This window comes from Nerophis ophidion, linkage group LG28, assembly GCF_033978795.1.
Source record: "Nerophis ophidion isolate RoL-2023_Sa linkage group LG28, RoL_Noph_v1.0, whole genome shotgun sequence".
Classification (NCBI taxonomy): domain Eukaryota; kingdom Metazoa; phylum Chordata; class Actinopteri; order Syngnathiformes; family Syngnathidae; genus Nerophis; species Nerophis ophidion.
Window position 1 is genome coordinate 4,328,884 of NC_084638.1, and position 12,732 is coordinate 4,341,615.

Below are 12,732 nucleotides of genomic sequence, written 5' to 3' on the forward strand. Positions count from 1 at the left end.
CAAAATGTCAGAGTTTGTTGGTTTTTATTTCCAATACGAAAACTTGCTGTCAGTATTCTGGCTCCACACGGTTGTTATTTCAGCGCTCTTATTTCGTCAGTTTCCTGTTTTTTTCCCCTGTTCGCTGTTTTCCCTCAGCTGTGGCCTATTGGCACCTGACCACACCTGGTGTCAATCAGCCCGACCCCTTTTTGATTCTGTTTTGTCCTCCAGCCGAGTGCTGTGTAGCGGTCCAGTTTTGTTTTTCCTAACCTAGTTTGTTATCCGCCTCGTGCGCGCTTTTTGTTTGTACCCTTTATTTGTTTTTTTGTTTTAGTGTGTAAATTAAAACCATGTTTTCCTACTCAATGCCTGCCTCCTTCTCTGCATCTTGGGGTTCGTCACAAACTAACTCTGACGGTGTCAATGTCGCGTGCACCAGACTGCTGGGCGAGTTTGTCGGAAAAATAAATAAATGAAATAAATAAAAGTGTGCTGATGAAAACAAACAAGCGCAAGTCGTCGTTGATCCGGGGGAAAACGTGACTCCTCACAGATGGAGAAGGGGGTTTGTAATCCTGGAAAATTTGCTCTGGGACTTGTTCTTTGGAAGGGCAAACTGTGCATGTGTGTGTGTGTGAGAGAGAGAGAGAGAGAGAGAGAGAGAGAGAGAGAGAGAGAGAGAGACTAGTACCTCCCATTCTGTCTGTCAGTGTGTGAAATGCGACATGGGTTACCTCCCACTGCAGATAAGAAATTGGCAAACTCCCCTGTGGCACTTTATGCCATATTAGTAGAGTACCAAGATACTAATGAATCATATTCGGTACTATACCGCCTCTAAAAAAAAAGAAAGTACCGGTCCCCGGAAAGCAGAAATAGCGTGTAGACAGAAAAAACGCACACATTTTGGCGCAGGAACTATAGGGAAAGTTTAGGTACCAACGATAGTCACACACACACTAGGTGTGGTGGAATTTGTCCTCTGCATTTGACCCATCCCCCTTGTTCACCCCCTGGGAGGTGAGGGGAGCAGTGAGCAGCAGCGGTGGCCACGCTCAGGAATCATTTTTGGGGTGATATAACCCCCAATTCCAACCCTTGATGCCGAGTGCCAAGCAGGGAGGGTAACGGGTCCCATTTTTAGAGTCTTTGGCATGACTCGGCCGGGGTTTGAACTCACGACAGACACTCTAACCACTAGGCCACTGAGTTGAAGTCATAACACTCATGAAGAGGTGCTTTAACACTTGTGTAATTTTCATATTGTTTGAACAGATGTTTACCCTATCCCAATAAACGTCTGTTCAGGATTTTAACAAGGTCGCAACGTTGTGTGTCAACACTGTCTGCTCTCATTTTGTCGCACATTCGACACCAAACTACTAAACGACTACTAACAACGCCCACCTCAACCGACGCAGGAAGGGGTGAGGGGTGGTAGTGGGGGGTGTATAATGTAGCCCGGAAGAGTTAGGGATGCATGGGATTCTGGGTATCTGTTCTGTTGTGTTCATGTTGTGTTACAGTGCGGATGTTCTCCCGAAATGTGTTTGTCATTGTTGTTTGGTGTCAACACTGTCTGCTCTCATTTTGTCGCACATTTGACACCAAACTACTAAACGACTACTAACAACGCCCACCTCAACCGACGCAGGAAGGGGTGAGGGGTGGTAGTGGGGGGTGTATAATGTAGCCCGGAAGAGTTAGGGATGCATGGGATTCTGGGTATCTGTTCTGTTGTGTTCATGTTGTGTTACAGTGCGGATGTTCTCCCGAAATGTGTTTGTCATTGTTGTTTGGTGTGGGTTCACAGTGTGGCGCATGTTAGTAAGAGTGTTAAAGTTGTTTATATTACAACCCTAAGTGTAACCTGTATGGCTGTTGAACAAGTATGAGTCGGCAGCCACACACTAGATGTGGCCGGCCGGCACTCAGATAGCATAGTATTTATTAAAGCGGACTCGACGACATGGTCGAGAGGACGTTTAAGGCATTGCCATCAGGGCACGCCCTCAAAATTGTTGTCCGGGTGAAAATCTGATAAAGCTATCCCGGGGAGATTTCTGGTAAAGGATCTGAAATCCGGAAAACCTCCCGGAAAAATGGGGGGGTCGGCAAGTATGCAGCTGAGCCACATCGGAGTGATCCAAGAGCCGCGGGTTGCAGCCCCATCGGTCTATTGTTAACGAAGTCCAAACAAGACTTTACTATGCCCGATCAACAATCATGTTCACCAATCACTCTATCACAGAGTTGTAGAAATATTTGGAAACTCAAGACTGCTCCAAGACTTCTCCAACCTCTAAGCAAAGCTAAGAACAATGGGAGACCGGGCTTTCTGGTCCGCCGCTCCCAGTCTGTGGAACGCTCTCCCTGACCACCTGAGGGCACCACAGACTGTGGATGCTTTTAAAAAAGGCTTAAAAACCCTTCTTTTTAAAAAAGTGTTTGTAACTTTATGTCATGGGCATGACGTTAAAGGCTCCTCTAAGGGGTCTTGGGGCACTAAGATGTTAACCCCCTTTATTACTGTTACCCCAGGTGGCCCTTGGCAAAGGCCTAGTATCTGACTGCCCCCTAGCCAGGGATAACAGCGATGACTAATGACCGTAAGTCTTCAGCTATACAAAGTATTTCAAAGGTTTGAATCAGCGCGTATGGATAATCTACCTGTAACTATGGTCATCTGTGTCACAGCAGCTCCGACGAGGTACCAAGCAGTGTGGGCGGGAAGCGTTTCCACAGACGCGGAAGGAGATTTTCACAACAAAGTTCTAAAGCTTAGTGATATATAGAATAGAATAGAATAGAAAGTACTTTATTGATCCCTGGAGGGAATTCAGCAAATATCAGATCTATCAGATTGTAGGTGGGCTTATTTTGTACCCTTTGCGTTCATATTTCACTGTTTGTTAGATTTTTGTTGCGTTTCACTTGATTGTAAAACATGTCGATCGTTCATATTTTGTCAATATTCAGTGTTTTATCGTTAGTAGAAAAAAAGTGAAAATTCCATTGCATTTTTTTAATCCGGTCTGTCGTAACGTTTTTTAGCATTCAATCAGATAGTTTTGTGGGGTTTCACTTGATTGTGAAATATGCCGATTGTTCATATTTTGTCAATATTCAGTGTTTTATCGTTCATAGAAAAATTTAAAATTCCACTACGTTTTTTTAAAGGCGGTCCGTCATAACGTTTTTTTAGCATTCAATCAGATATTTTTGTGAGGTTTCACTTGATTGTAAAAGATGTCGATCGAAAGGGGGCGTGGCATTCTTTTTTTGTCAATATTCAGTGTTTTATCGTTCATAGAAACATGTAAAATTCCATTACGTTTTTTAAAGGCGGTCTGTCATAACGTTTTTTAGCATTCAATCAGACATTTTTGTGAGGTTTCACTTGATTGTAAAATATGTCAATTGTTCATATTTTGTCAATATTCAGTGTTTTATCGTTCATAGAAGAATGTAAAATTCCATTATGTTTTTTAAAGGCGGTCTGTCATAACGTTTTTTTTAGCATTCAATCAGACATTTTTGTGAGGTTTCACTTGATTGTAAAATATGTCGATCGTTTATATTTTGTCAATATTCAGTGTTGTATCGTTTATAGAAAAATGTAAAATGTATTTGTGTTTTTTTTAAGGCGGTCTGTCATAAAGTTTTTTAGCATTCAATGAGACATTATTGTGAGGTTTCACTTGATTGTAAAATATGTCAATTGCTCATATTTTTTCAACATTCAGTGTTTTATCGTTCATAGAAACATGTAAAATTCCATTACGTTTTTTAAAGCGGCCTGTCATAACGTTTTTTATCATTCAATCAAACATTTTTGTGAGGTTTCACTTGATTGTAAAATATGTCAATCGTTTATATTTTGTCAATATTCAGTGTTTTATCGTTTATAGAAAAATTTAAAATTTATTTGCGTTTTTTAACGCGGTCTGTCAAAGTTTTTTAGCATTCAATCAGACATTATTGTGTGGTTTCACTTGATCGTAAAATATGTTGATCGTTCATATTTTGTCAATATTCAGTGTTTTATCGTTCATAGAAAAATGTAAAATTCCATTGCGTATTTTTAAGGCGGTCTGTCATAACGTTTTTTTAGCATTCAATCAGACATTATTGTGAGGTTTCACTTGATTGCAAAATATGTCGATCAAAAGGGGGCGTGATATTCATATTTTGTCAATATTCAGTGTTTTATCGTTTATAGAAAAATTTAAAATTTATTTGCGTTTTTTAACGCGGTCTGTCAAAGTTTTTTAGCATTCAATCAGACATTTTTGTGAGGTTTCACTTGATTGTAAAATATGTCGATAGTTTATATTTTGTCAATCAGTATTTTATCGTTTACAGAAAAATTTAAAATGTATCTGCGTTTTTTAACGCGGTCTGTCAAAGTTTTTTAGCATTCAATCAGACATTATTGTGTGGTTTCACTTGATCGTAAAATATGTCGATCGTTCATATTTTGTCAATATTCAGTGTTTTATCGTTTATAGAAAAATGTAAAATTCCATTGCGTATTTTTATGGCGGTCTGTCATAACGTTTTTAAGCATTCAATCGGACATTATTGTGAGGTTTCACCTGATTGTAAAATATGTCGATCGTTCATTTTTTGTCAATATTCAGTGTTTTATCGTTCATAGAAAAATTTAAAATTTATTTGCGTTTTTTAAAGGCGGTCTGTCATAATGTTTTTTAGCATTCAATCAGACATTATTGTGAGGTTTCACTTGATCGTAAAATATGTCGATCGTTCATATTTTGTCAATATTCAGTGTTTTATCGTTCATGGATATTCATTTTTAATTCCACTATGTTTTTAAAGGCGGTCTGTCATGACGTTTTTTAGCATTCAATCAGACATTATTGTGAGGTTTTGTATAAGCGTTCCTAAAAATAGATATACCGGCCCCCAGACACATTTTTTTGTCTAAATGTGGCCCCCCCGAGTCAAAATAATTGCGCAGGCCTGCTATTGAGCATCACAACGGCTGAATGGCAGAAGAAGGCTGCAGCAGAAAATGGTCCCTGTTAAATTTTGACCCCGACTATATTTCTTAGATATTGAGGGTGTGCCAAGCTCGTGTGGGTATATGCGAACACGGTGGTTCTGAGGAAGACGGCGACTCACCTGTCTGATGGCGCACAGCAGCTTCCCGTAGCAGAACACGATGACCAGCAGCGGCACGACGAGGCAGAAGACAAACAGACATATGATGTAGGAGACGTTATTGGCCGTCTTGGCCTTCCAGTCCACGGAGCAGGTGGTCCCGGGTCCCTCCGGGCCGTAGCGGCTCCAGCCGAAGAGCGGGGGCAGGGTCCAGATGAGGGAGTAGACCCAGGAGAGGGCGATGCCCAAGGAGATCTTACAGTAGTCGGAGGAGTCCGCCTCGGTGGGGGTCATCATGGTGCAGTAGCGCTCGTAGGAGAGGACGGCCAGCGAGATCAGGGACACGATACCTACAAGGTGACCACAAAAAACTGTTAGTAAATCTTTAAAAAGTCCGGCTCATTTCATATTTAAATTTCAGTCGTAGTTATCTTGCTCGCTTCCCATTTACTTAAATAAAGTTCCCCCTGTGTTTCCACCAAAAACTAGATTTTAGTCCATCAGGAACTATTTTTAGTTCCTGCCAGCTTGGTGGGACTTTTTTCTGAAGGTTCCTGGTAGGGTTGTACGGTATACCGGTATTAGTATAGTACCGCAATACTAATGAATCATATTCGGTACTATACCGCCTCTGAAAAATATCAATCAATGCCACGTCGTGTCATTGCTGTTTTTTTGACCAGGAGCATGTTCGGCAGTGCACAATCACAGAGTACTAACAAACAGACACAGTGTATAGACAAGGAAAGGGAGAAAAAAAGTACGGCTCATTTCATATTTAAACTTAGTTTTAGTTATCTTGCTCGCTTTTACGGAATAAAGTTCCACCTGTGTTTCCACCAAAAACTAGATTTTAGTCCATCAGGAACTATTTTTAATTCTTGCCAGCTTGGTGGGACTTTTTTCTGAAGGTTCCTGGTAGGGTTGTACGGTATACCGGTATTAGTATAGTACCGCGATACTAATGAATCATATTCGGTACTATACCGCCTCTGAAAAATACTAATCGTCATCACGTCGTGTCATTGCTGTTTTTTTGACCAGGAGCATGTTCGGCAGTGCACAATCACAGAGTACTAACAAACAGACTCAGTGTATAGACAAGGAAAGGGAGAAAAAAAGTCTGGCTCATTTCATATTTAAACTTAAGTCTTAGTTATCTGGCTCGCTTCACATTCACTTAAATAAAGTTCCCCCTGTGTTTCCACCAAAAACTAGATTTTAGTCCCTCAAGATCTATTTTTAGTTCCTGCCAGCTTGGTGGGACTTTTTTCTGAAGGTTCCTGGTAGGGTTGTACAGTATACCGGTATTAGTATAGTACCGCAATACTAAAGAATTATATTCGGTACTATACCGCCTCTGAAAAATACCAATCGTCATCACGTCGTGTCATTGCTGTTTTTTTGACCAGGAGCATATTCGGCAGTGCACAATCACAGAGTACTAACAAACAGACAGTGTATGGACAAGGAAAGGGAGAAAAAAAGTCTGGCTCATTTCATATTTAAACTTAAGTCTTAGTTATCAGTTCCCCCTGTGTTTCCACCAAAAACTAGATTTTAGTCCATCAAGACCTATTTTTAGTTCCTGCCAGCTTGGTGGGACTTTTTTTGGAAGGTTCCTGGTAGGGTTGTACAGTATACCGGTATTAGTATAGTACCGCAATACTAAAAAATTATATTCGGTACTATACCGTCTCTGAAAAATACCAATCGTCATCACGTCGTGTCATTGCTGTTTTTTTGACCAGGAGCATGTTCGGCAGTGCACAATCACAGAGTACTAACAAACAGACACAGTGTATAGACAAGGAAAGGGAGAAAAAAAGTCTGGCTCATTTCATATTTAAACTTAAGTCTTAGTTATCAGTTCCCCCTGTGTTTCCACCAAAAACTAGATTTTAGTCCATCAAGACCTATTTTTAGTTCCTGCCAGCTTGGTGGGACTTTTTTTGGAAGGTTCCTGGTAGGGTTATACGGTATACCGGTATTAGTATAGTACCGCAATACTAATGAATCATATTCGGTACTATACCGCCTCTGAAAAATATCAATCAATGCCACGTCGTGTCATTGCTGTTTTTTTGACCAGGAGCATGTTCGGCAGTGCACAATCACAGAGTACTAACAAACAGACTCAGTGTATAGACAAGGAAAGGGAGAAAAAAAGTCTGGCTCATTTCATATTTAAACTTAAGTCTTAGTTATCAGTTCCCCCTGTGTTTCCACCAAAAACTAGATTTTAGTCCATCAAGACCTATTTTTAGTTCCTGCCAGCTTGGTGGGACTTTTTTCTGAAGGTTCCTGGTAGGGTTGTACAGTATACCGGTATTAGTATAGTACCGCGATACTAAAGAATTATATTCGGTACTATACCGCCTCTGAAAAATACCAATCAACGTCACGTCGTGTCATTGCTGTTTTTTTGACCAGGAGCATGTTCGGCAGTGCACAATCACAGAGTACTAACAAACAGACAGTGTATAGACAAGGAAAGGGAGAAAAAAAGTCTGGCTCATTTCATATTTAAACTTAAGTCTTAGTTATCAGTTCCCCCTGTGTTTCCACCAAAAACTAGATTTTAGTCCATCAAGACCTATTTTTAGTTCCTGCCAGCTTGATGGGACTTTTTTTGGAAGGTTCCTGGTAGGGTTGTACGGTATACCGGTTTTAGTATAGTACCGCGATACCAATGAATCATATTCGGTACTATACCGCCTCTGAAAAATACCAATCAACGTCACGTCGTGTCATTGCTGTTTTTTTGACCAGGAGCATGTTCGGCAGTGCACAATCACAGAGTACTAACAAACAGACTCAGTGTATAGACAACGAAAGGGGGAAAAAAAGTCTGGCTCATTTCATATTTAAACTTAAGTCTTAGTTATCTCGCTCGCTTCCCATTCACTTAAATAAAGTTCCCCCTGTGTTTCCACCAAAAACTAGATTTTAGTCCATCAAGACCTATTTTTAGTTCCTGCCAGCTTGGTGGGACTTTTTTCTGAAGGTTCCTGGTAGGGTTGTACGGTATACCGGTATTAGTATAGTACCGCAATACTAATGAATCATATTCGGTACTATACCGCCTCTGAAAAATATCAATCAATGCCACGTCGTGTCATTGCTGTTTTTTTGACCAGGAGCATATTCGGCAGTGCACAATCACAGAGTACTAACAAACAGACAGTGTATAGACAAGGAAAGGGAGAAAAAAAGTCTGGCTCATTTCATATTTAAACTTAAGTCTTAGTTATCAGTTCCCCCTGCGTTTCCACCAAAAACTAGATTTTAGTCCCTCAAGATCTATTTTTAGTTCCTGCCAGCTTGGTGGGACTTTTTTCTGAAGGTTCCTGGTAGGGTTGTACGGTATACCGGTATTAGTATAGTACCGCGATACCAATGAATCATATTCGGTACTATACCGCCTCTGAAAAATATCAATCAATGCCACGTCGTGTCATTGCTGTTTTTTTGACCAGGAGCATGTTCGGCAGTGCACAATCACAGAGTACTAACAGACAGTGTATAGACAAGGAAAGGGAGAAAAAAAGTCTGGCTCATTTCATATTTAAACTTAAGTCTTAGTTATCAGTTCCCCCTGTGTTTCCACCAAAAACTAGATTTTAGTCCATCAAGACCTATTTTTAGTTCCTGCCAGCTTGGTGGGACTTTTTTCTGAAGGTTCCTGGTAGGGTTGTACGGTATACCGGTATTAGTATAGTACCGCGATACTAATGAATCATATTCGGTACCATACCGCCTCTGAAAAATACCAATCAACGTCACGTCGTGTCATTGCTGGTTTTTTGACCAGGAGCATGTTCGGCAGTGCACAATCACAGAGTACTAACAAACAGACTCAGTGTATAGACAAGGAAAGGGAGAAAAAAAGTCTGGCTCATTTCATATTTAAACTTAAGTCTTAGTTATCAGTTCCCCCTTTGTTTCCACCAAAAACTAGATTTTAGTCCATCAAGACCTATTTTTAGTTCCTGCCAGCTTGGTGGGACTTTTTTTGGAAGGTTCCTGGTAGGGTTGTACGGTATACCGGTATTAGTATAGTACCGCAATACTAAAGAATTATATTCGGTACTATACCGCCTCTGAAAAATACCAATCGTCATCACGTCGTGTCATTGCTGTTTTTTTAACCAGGAGCATGTTCGGCAGTGCACAATCACAGAGTACTAACAAACAGACAGTGTATAGACAAGGAAAGGGAGAAAAAAAGTCTGGCTCATTTCATATTTAAACTTAAGTCTTAGTTATCAGTTCCCCCTGTGTTTCCACCAAAAACTAGATTTTAGTCCCTCAAGATCTATTTTTAGTTCCTGCCAGCTTGGTGGGACTTTTTTCTGAAGGTTCCTGGTAGGGTTGTACGGTATACCGGTATTAGTATAGTACCGCAATACTAAAAAATTATATTCGGTACTATACCGCCTCTGAAAAATACCAATCGTCGTCACGTCGTGTCATTGCTGTTTTTTTAACCAGGAGCATGTTCGGCAGTGCACAATCACAGAGTACTAACAAACAGACAGTGTATAGACAAGGAAAGGGAGAAAAAAAGTCGGGCTCATTTCATATTTAAACTTAAGTCTTAGTTATCAGTTCCCCCTGTGTTTCCACCAAAAACTAGATTTTAGTCCATCAAGACCTATTTTTAGTTCCTGCCAGCTTGGTGGGACTTTTTTCTGAAGGTTTCTGGTAGGGTTGTACGGTATACCGGTTTTAGTATAGTACCGCAATACCAATGAATCATATTCGGTACTAAACCGCCTCTGAAAAATACCAATCGTCATCACGTCGTGTCATTGCTGTTTTTTTAACCAGGAGCATGTTCGGCAGTGCACAATCACAGAGTACTAACAAACAGACTCAGTGTATAGACAAGGAAAGGGAGAAAAAAAGTCTGGCTCATTTCATATTTAAACTTAAGTCTTAGTTATCAGTTCCCCCTGTGTTTCCACCAAAAACTAGATTTTAGTCCATCAGGAACTATTTTTAATTCCTGCCAGCTTGGTGGGACTTTTTTCTGAATGTTCCTGGTAGGGTTGTACGGTATACCGGTTTTAGTATAGTACCGCGATACCAATGAATCATATTCGGTACTATACCGCCTCTGAAAAATACTAATCGTCGTCACGTCGTGTCATTGCTGGTTTTTTGACCAGGAGCATGTTCGGCAGTGCACAATCACAGAGTACTAACAAACAGACACAGTGTATAGACAAGGAAAGGGAGAACGGACGCATTTTGGCTTAAAATGAACGATAAAGGTGAAGTTATAACACAAAAACTAAAGTGCTGTCGGCAGTGTTTTAGCTACTTCAAAATCACTAATCCTCGTCTCCATGGCGACAAAGTAAGTTTCTTACAAGTATCATTATCACTGCAGGACGAGGAATAGCTAAACATGCTTCACTTGCCGGCGTCAAAATGTAAAGAAACATTGGTGGATCTACACCTGATATCCACTGTAATGATACCAAGTACAGGAGCGTATCTAGTCGATACTACTATGATTACGTCGATATTTTTTCGCATCACATCTTCTTTCGTTTTTAAAAAAAATTCATATTATGTTTCTAAACTCAGAATATATGTGCCAGGACACATGAGGACTTTGAATATGACCAACGTATGATCCTGTAATGACTTGGTATCGGATCGATACCCAAATTTGTGGTATCATCCACAACTAATGTAAAGTATCAAACAACTGAAGAATAAGTGATTTTGACATTTTAACAGAACACGTTGAGAGAAAATATTAACAGTAAATGAACGAGTAGATTAATAATTCATTTTCTACCGCTTGTCCTTCATAATTTTGACGAAATAATAAAATGAAAAATGACACAATATGTTACTGAATATTAGGAGCATTTGTTTCTTTACTTACTAATAAAAGACAACTTTTCTTGTTTGTTCACTATTTTATTTAAGGACAAACTTGCAAAAAAAACCAAACATATGTTTAATGTACCCTAAGATTTGTTGTTAAATTAAAGCCAATAATGCCATTTTTGTGGTCCCCTTTATTTAGAAAAGTACCGAAAAGTATCAAAATAATGTTGGTACCGGTACCAAAATATTGGTATCGGGACAACACTAGTTCCTGGAACTTTCAAGGGTGCGGGCTGTGCTGTCGACTGCTGATTGGTCGAACAGACGACCGCCATTACGGGGTACCAGTCTGTGGAACGCTCTACCTGACCACCTTCCATATCAGTAGGTGGCAGCTGGTAGCTAATTGCTTTGTAGATGTCGGAAATAGCGGGAGGCAGGGTGCAGGTAAAAAGGTGTCTAATGCTTAAACCAAAAATACACAAAATGTGAGTGCCCCTAAGGTAAGGCATTGAAGTTTAGGGAAAGCTATGCAGAACTGAACTGGCTACAAAGTCAACAAAAACAGAATGCTGGACGACAGCAAAGACTTACGGTGGAGCACAATGTATCTCCGAACATGGCATGACAATAAAAAACAACTGAAATATTCTTGAGTCCTAAAACAAACTAGATGCGGGGAAATATCGCTCAAAGGAAGACATGAAAACCGTGTAATATTTTTCCATATCAGTAGGTGGAAGCTGGTAGCTAATTGCTTTGTAGATGTCGGAAATAGCGGGAGGCAGGGTGCAGGTAAAAAGGTGTCTAATGCTTAAACCAAAAATAAACAAAAGGTGAGTGCCCCTAAAGAAAGACATTGAAAGTAGGGAAGGCTATGCAGAACTGAACTGGCTACAAAGTCAACAAAAACAAAATGCTGGAAGACAGCAAAGACTTACGGTGGAGCACAATGTATCTCCGAACATGGCATGACAATAAAAAACAAGTGAAATATTCTTGAGTCCTAAAACAAAGTAGATGCGGGGAATGGCGCTCAAAGGAAGACATGAAAACCGTGTAATATTTTTCCATATCAGTAGGTGGAAGCTGGTAGCTAATTGCTTTGTAGATGTCGGAAATAGCGGGAGGCAGAGTGCAGGTAAAAAGGTGTCTAATGCTTAAACCAACAATAAACAAAAGGTGAGTGCCCCTAAGGAAAGACATTGAAGTTTAGGGAAAGCTATGCAGAACTGAACTGGCTATAAAGTCAAACAAAATCAGAATGCTGGACGACAGCAAAGACTTACGGTGGAGCACAATGTACATCCGAACATGGCATGACAATAAAAAACTAGTGAAATATTTTTGAGTCCTAAAACAAAGTAGATGCGGGGAATGGCGCTCAAAGGAAGACATGAAAACCGTGTAATATTTTTCCATATCAGTAGGTGGAAGCTGGTAGCTAATTGCTTTGTAGATGTCGGAAATAGCGGGAGGCAGGGTGCAGGTAAAAAGGTGTCTAATGCTTAAACCAAAAATAAACAAAAGGTGAGTGCCCCTAAAGAAAGACATTGAAAGTAGGGAAGGCTATGCAGAACTGAACTGGCTATAAAGTCAAACAAAATCAGAATGCTGGAAGACAGCAAAGACTTACGGTGGAGCACAATGTACATCCGAACATGGCATGACAATAAAAAACTAGTGAAATATTCTTGAGTCCTAAAACAAAGTAGATGCGGGGAAATATCGCTCAAAGGAAGACATGAAAACCGTGTAATATTTTTCCATATC

The 12,732-nt window shown here is 40.2% G+C and overlaps 1 protein-coding gene across 1 annotated transcript in view; it reads right to left on the minus strand.

Annotated features, from left to right (window-relative positions):
• The window catches only part of LOC133544907 (vertebrate ancient opsin-like), a 188,374-nt gene that overhangs the window by 130,735 nt on the left and 44,907 nt on the right, over nucleotides 1–12,732 (minus strand). The window contains exon 2 of the mRNA XM_061890148.1: nucleotides 5,131–5,459. Within this exon, the coding sequence (XP_061746132.1) occupies nucleotides 5,131–5,459 (329 nt within the window). The remainder of the gene's footprint in view (nucleotides 1–5,130; nucleotides 5,460–12,732) is intronic.